Source organism: Aristolochia californica, unplaced genomic scaffold (assembly GCF_029961685.1).
Source record: "Aristolochia californica isolate CCGP_79_NKW_82.1479 unplaced genomic scaffold, dmAriCali1.0.hap1 SCAF_4, whole genome shotgun sequence".
NCBI classification, from domain to species: domain Eukaryota; kingdom Viridiplantae; phylum Streptophyta; class Magnoliopsida; order Piperales; family Aristolochiaceae; genus Aristolochia; species Aristolochia californica.
Genome location: NW_027182103.1, coordinates 46,003,065 through 46,009,803, shown reverse-complemented (window position 1 = coordinate 46,009,803; position 6,739 = coordinate 46,003,065). Strand labels below are relative to the sequence as shown.

The 6,739-nt window shown below is 39.8% G+C and overlaps 1 protein-coding gene across 1 annotated transcript; it reads left to right on the top strand.

Annotated features, from left to right (window-relative positions):
* Positions 1 to 1,650: 1,650 nt before the first annotated feature.
* Positions 1,651 to 6,739, top strand: LOC137962533 (probable voltage-gated potassium channel subunit beta). Its single transcript, XM_068809445.1, has 4 exons — positions 1,651 to 2,454; positions 2,999 to 3,142; positions 4,126 to 4,290; positions 6,323 to 6,739. The coding sequence occupies exons 1-4, from the start codon at positions 1,891 to 1,893 to the stop codon at positions 6,434 to 6,436; spliced, it is 987 nt and encodes a 328-aa protein (XP_068665546.1). The 5' UTR covers positions 1,651 to 1,890; the 3' UTR covers positions 6,437 to 6,739.

The following is a 6,739-nucleotide window of genomic DNA, read 5'->3' as shown; positions in this document are numbered from 1 at the left end:
TGCGCTGGAAGGAATACCGAGTGATTTCAGTAACTGAAGCTACAGTACAGTTCCCCTATATTTGAGGAAACCCAATATTTCGGATTCTATATTCATTTCGTAAGAACAATCTCCAGGCCCCAAATATCCTAAAACGATATTAAATTTTTGTTGCAATTTTTGAACAAGTATTTGCATGCTGGGATTCGTATGACGTGATCGTCGAGGGATTTGAAGTTTGTGCTCTTTCTTGTTCAGAAAGTCGATTTAGTTTTCCTTCTCTGCAATCTGTTCTCTCCACGTGCCAACCCTTCTCTTTTCTCTCTCTCTCTCTCTCTCTCTCTCTCGCTCGTGCCCGGATGAAGCTAAAAATCATTCAGTAGAAAAGGCTTCCGGCTGCCCATCTGTCGCACAGAGGTGTGCAGCACGGGAAGGTTTTAATTTATAAAAGACTTGATATTGTCCCGTTGATGATCCTTCCAGTCAGTAACAGACACAGTACCGATCGCACTGGGATTTTTCCCAGTGTGGACGAATCAAGCTCCGGCCATCTCTTCAATCCAAATTTCGCCTGACCTGAGTCCTCTCTCCGGCTGGTTTTCGATGCTGGGTCCCCTGAGACGAGGGACAAGGCACCCTGCAACTGGACTGCAAATTGCAATCTTACTGAAAGCTAAAAACTGGGTTCAGCAGTTAATCGGCGACAGGTCGACAGGAAATACGACTAGTCTTGATCAAAGTGACTTGTGGGACATCGTTGAGTCTTTCTGTGATCGCAGAATGACCCTTCTGAGGTTGGAATTTGGTCAAACAAACCTGCTGGCCATGATAATAAGTTCTTCAAAGTTCAAACAAAACTCATTTGTACGAAAGGTAATAAAGCATTTCCACTCAATCGACAATCACAATCTCCAACTTCAAAACAGAGTGGGTGTCTCCGTTTTACTTAGAGATCATATTTTTAAAATCAGAAATATCTCAAGCATTTCCAGATGTTTTTGTGGACGCACCCACCTTTGATTTTGAAGGATCAACAGCTATTTATTACAGCAAATTGAGATTTTAAGTCCATACCCATTGTCAAAACTTGGAAAAAATTTTAAAAGCATGAAGAGACATACAAATAAAAACTATAAAAATTGAAGCGAATCTCACATCACCAAATATGTAGATATATGACGTCAATAATTTTCCTTTGACTCCAGAAGGCCTTTCTTCTGCGACTGCATCTTAAACCGTTTATATTAAAGCAGTGCTGCAATCTAACAATTTCTGAGTGGTAGGAGGATGAGATGAAACGGAGAATGGGCTCTATTTTTTGGGCTTAGCATGAGCTTCTCGACAGGGTAAGCCCAACATGGATTAGGCCGAAAATTAAAAGAGCCCATAAGATCGTTGTAAACGTCCGAAGTGGGAAATTGGAACTGTGGGGGCAAATATGGTATTATTATTTTTACTAAATATAGAAAAGTGCAACTTATAAAAGAGCGTACGGGAATAAGTTCTCCCGCGTGGCCAGCTCGGTGGGTCATAATTGTATCGGCAGGAACCCGGTTCAGATTACGCGGTTTTCCTTCAAGACTGAAAAAGTAACAGAAAAAACAACACAAAAAAGTGCAGAATGAATGCCTAAAGTACATATTCTCACGGCTCCACGTTGCATGTGCTCAGCTAGTCTCTTTGGGAAGTCTCCTCCTCGGCCACAGCCCATCTGCCTTCTCTGTCACTCTCCCACGCAAGCTCCCGTCTTAAGCTTTCTTCTTATACGTCATTTTCTCCTTTGCCCTTCCGATAAGCCCGTATCGGCATCATCGCTGACATTTCCCCACCAGATCGCCTCTCGGCCGGTCGGCAAGTTGTTTGCTTTGAAAACCCTAGAAGGCTAGAACGAAGCTCCTGCACAGGAACGCAATGCAGTACAAGAACTTGGGACGTTCGGGGTTGAAGGTGAGCCAGCTCTCTTATGGGGCGTGGGTCAGTTTCGGTAACCAACTGGATGTCAAGGAGGCTAAGTCCATCCTCCAGTGTTGTCGTGACCATGGTGTTAACTTCTTCGACAATGCGGAAGTCTATGCCAATGGTCGGGCGGAGGAGATCATGGGGCAGGCCTTCCGGGAGCTCGGCTGGAAGCGTTCCGATCTCGTCGTCTCCACCAAGATCTTCTGGGGCGGCCCTGGACCCAACGACAAGGGTCTATCTCGGAAGCATATGATCGAGGGGACTAAGGCCTCCCTCAAGCGCCTTGACATGGACTACGTTGATATCATCTACTGCCACCGCCCTGACACTGCCACTCCCATTGAGGAGACTGTCCGGGCCATGAACTATGTCATTGATCAGGGTTGGGCATTCTATTGGGGAACCAGCGAGTGGACCGCCCAGCAGATCACCGAAGCCTGGGCCGTTGCTCAGAGGCTCGATCTCGTCGGACCTGTAGTTGAGCAGCCAGAGTACAATCTCCTCGCACGCCACAAGGTCTGCCTACCTATCTTATTTCTTTCATTGTCTATTCATCTTCTTGTTCCGCTGTATTACTTCGTGTTCATATATGTCTGGATCTATCTTTCAGATATTGTTTCCGCTATTGCTCTGCTTCGAGAGGATAGCTAATGGATTAATTCAATTTTCTTAATGGATAACTCTGTATCTGACCTCTAAAATTAAATTCTTCGATGAAAATTGATGAAAAGTAGGCTGTTGACGTCTACCTTTGATTCCTCCTCTCGGAGGTTCAGTAAAGTGCCTGAGGTTTTGCAGATTTTGGTTGGGAGTATTTATTCCTTTTTTTCGAATTGACTATTGGTTACATTTTGCGGCAGGTATGGCTGCCGCTTGCCTGATGTTGTTCTTCACTGGCTTCGTCCAGGATTCTATTTTCTTTTCAATTTCTTAACTTCTTGGCAAAAAAAAAAATTTCTATGTTTTGGAATTGAGGAACGATTTACGTTTAAAGAAACTGTTTTATTGCTTATATTGGTTCCTAAAACTTGGACACTTACTGATGGTTACATTTATGCAGGTTGAAGTGGAGTATACGCCTCTTTACAACAATTATGGGATTGGCCTCACTACATGGAGTCCACTAGCGTCAGGAGTGCTGACAGGGAAATACAGTAAAGGAGAAATACCTTCTGACAGTCGGTTTGCTCTAGAAAACTACAAGGTAACATTTTTGTTCATAACTGTGCTAAAATGTTCTGTATTTTATTGAACATAAATTTGACAGCATGAGAAGGATGCACAAAAGTTTACTAGTGTTCATGTTTATGTTCATAAAAGCGCTAAAATGTTCTGTATTTTATTGAACATAAATTTGACAGCATGTAAAGGATGCACAGTACTTGAGTCGTTTCATGTTTTTGTCCTAGTAATAGTAGTGGAGAATGGACACGAAAATAATGACAAGTAACTCTTTGAAAATGTCATTATTCTTCCAATTTGAAAATGATCTTAGAAGGATGAACTCATAGCAGTAAACTTCCAAAAGACACAAGATCATGCTACAAACACAGAAGAACTTTCTCTTAAATACTGAGAGAGGAAGAGATAAGTGTTATAATTAAAAAAGAAAAAACAAAGAGGAGAGCTGTGGTGGGATGGGAAGGTGGTGGTGAGGGTGTATGCATAGAAGAACTTCATTTGTATATGCATGAATTAGACAACAAAAAAAGTAGTATTTTGTTAACATACAATAAGGAAGTGAGTTATGAAAGCTAGCCACATTGAACCAGAGTTATATTCTGTTTTGAGGTTGGAGTCATGCACTGCATATTCTTTTTACTATTTTCTAGGAATCATTTTTTTATAGTTTCGATTATGTCACTCAAAATGGCCCATTTCTAAAGCCTTATGAGAGGGATGAGAGCATTGCAGGTTTAGAGCTTGACTTCCTAAAGCAAATCCCGCCTATGGGCAGAAAATGAGCCGTTGCAACTCTGCATTTTCAATTCATTTTAAAAATAGAAGTTAATATTTTTTAAAAACGGATATAAAATAACATGTTTGTTTGACTTATGATGGTTTCATAAAAAGAAACAATGATTATAAACAGGAAATAATCTCTTCATGAACAGTTTGTTTGTGTGTGCGTGTGCCTTTAGCTTTTTCCTTAAAGTTTTCTATTGATATTTCTATTTATTGTTTTAGAACCTTGCACAAAGATCACTGGTTGATGATGTTCTGCGAAAAGTGAAGGGGCTAAAACCAATAGCAGATGAGCTAGGTGTCCCTTTGTCGCAACTAGCAATTGCATGGTGTGCAGCAAATCCTAATGTGTCATCTGTTATTACTGGTGCTACAAGGGAGAGCCAGGCAAGTAACAATTTCTCAGATCCTCATGGGGTGGTTTACTTTTTACTGCACTATATGCAGCATTGTTACTTCAGGTGGAGTTGGCTGTCTTAGGACTTACAGTTTGTATGCTACAGTTGTTGACTGAATACTAGTTTTCTCTGTTAAATCAAATGATACACATTCATGTGCACCATCACAGCACATATTTGTTGCCTGGTTTGTAGAAAAAGATTTTAAAAAGAAAACCAACTCAAACTGTCATGGAGTAGGGAACTAGTCTACACAAATGCCTTCATGTTCTGTTCTTTTGTACCTTTTCTTTTTGTCTGTGCATTCGTTTAGTTTCTTCATCCCTCCTCCCTCCTGAATGACTTTCTGATGATCTCAAAAGCATGAGGTGGAGGATTGCAAAAAGCAAATGGAAAGAAATAAGAAAGAAAAACAAAAACAGTTAATATTGCATGGAAATAAGAATCATGGTGGCTACAAATATTTTTCTCAAGAATCTGCAAGCTCCCGAGACATGTCAATCTTCTTGATTTCTAGTCATTTGTATATGCTTGGTTTGCAAGTGTCTGTGTGCCTGCATGTGTGCATTTTATACCTTGGGGTCCACGAGTGTGTGTTCTTTGACACAATACTGCATTTGTGCTTATGTTGCTGCCATTCATGCATGCCTCTGAAGTAGCAGTAGCTTCCATAGTTGTATTCTTGTACAATGGAAGCTTCAGTATGCAATAGGGCTCACTTAAGCACTTGTCTATCTTTACAGACACAAACTCAAATGTATGTCTGCATAAGCTAATTAGTTCTGGAGGCTTGCTTTTTGGGGGCTTTTGAGAACTGACCCAAGTTGATTGGATTTTGATGCCAAGCATCTTATCAAGTACTTGTAAAAAGTCCTCTGACATTGTAATGAAGTTCTGATAAATAATCAATTTTTTTGGTTGGCCACTATATTAGTTGAATCCTATCAAGCATTTCTCCTTTGAATTACATCGAGGAAATTGTTATCAAAGTATGATGCAGAACGTCTGCATAAAACTTTTCTGATGCGCTTTAATGTTAAATTCTAACCTACTTAGTACCAGCAGTTATAAGACTTTGTAGGTTTGAAGCATATTCAGAGTAGTAGATCTTTTTTTCTGAGCAACTACTCCAAGAACTTCCCATGGCTTTTATAGTCGTATGTTCACATTATTGGACTTAATAAAGACATTTTAGATAGCTTGACGTATCGAGTTTGCATAGGTGGAAGTGCCTTAATGATGGATTTGAGTCATTTGGGTTTCTTTGAAGAAACTTTTGGAGAATTTACTACTTGTGTAAGTGTGGTTGATGATTTTGCTTTTCAACACCTTGGTGAGAGCTGTATTGTGTCTTGAAAAAGCCACTCCTGGACATTGAAAAAATTCCTTTGCTTTGTGTTTTTTTTATTCATTTTATCCATGCATGATTGTTGGTTGGACCTTATTTTTAGTCATTTAGATGGTAGTGGTTTTTAGGTTGATAGAGGAGGATTGTTGTATACTTATCTTTGCATATACAACGACATGATAATAGCCGATAAGCACTTATTTTTTTTTTTTTAGTTCATTTTAAGCCTTTCCAAATCGACTTGGTTCATTGACTTTCTATGCGAAGTCATACTGGATTTTATTATCTTTTTAATGAACTAAGTATCTCAAATCTACATATTTTGGTAATATCTCTTTGATATTACCATATGTTACTAGGGCAAGGTGTAGCAGAATGGATGCTGACCCGTGTGTGTACCTGGGCATCAAACATGGTAGAGAAACAGAATCAGTTTAGTGTTGAATGTTGGGGTTGGTGAAAAAATTGGACTTAAAAGCATATCAACAAGAGGAAATTGGTGTAGAAAAGGAGTCCGAAAATGGAAAGAGAGTGTTTGAATATTTCTCATCGTTAGCTTGTCAGCTGGGTCTCTGTTATTCACATATGTTTCTGGTTCATATGAAAAAGTGTTGGTGTTACTGTTTTTCTGTTGGTGTTCCGTGTTACTGGGCTGACACGCTCGGCAATGCAGGTGCTAGAGAACATGAAGGCTGTTGATGTTATTCCATTGTTGACACCAGATGTGTTGGAAAAGATTGAAGCAGTTGTCCAAACAAAGCCAAAGCGAGTTGAATCCTACAGGTAAGTCTTCTCTGCCAAACAGTAGGCACAGCTGTGGTTATTGATGAGGAAACAGGAAGATTGCTGGGTGTCTTATACTTATGTTAGGTTTCACGTCATGGTGGGATTCTGAGTTTTGTTAATCTTACAAGTTAAAAGGTTTTTGGTATTGGTAAAGAATGATACTCTATAAAGATCTATTTCAGCTTCTAGTCAGTATATGATAACTGCGTAGTTTGGGTTTAAATGCTCAATTGGAGGACTTTAGTTTGTATTGCCAACCTGAAAGGATGGTTGTTGGAGTATAGAACATGTTTGTTTGAACTCA

Bases quoted from the DNA above. Each gene is read 5' to 3' on its own strand.
- LOC137962533 (XM_068809445.1), top strand. From the start codon at position 1,891: ATGCAGTACAAGAACTTGGGACGTTCGGGGTTGAAGGTGAGCCAGCTC. The intron at 2,455-2,998 runs GTCTGCCTACCT...ACATTTATGCAG, and splicing joins ATCTCCTCGCACGCCACAAG to GTTGAAGTGGAGTATACGCC. The intron at 4,291-6,322 runs GCAAGTAACAAT...TCGGCAATGCAG, and splicing joins GTGCTACAAGGGAGAGCCAG to GTGCTAGAGAACATGAAGGC.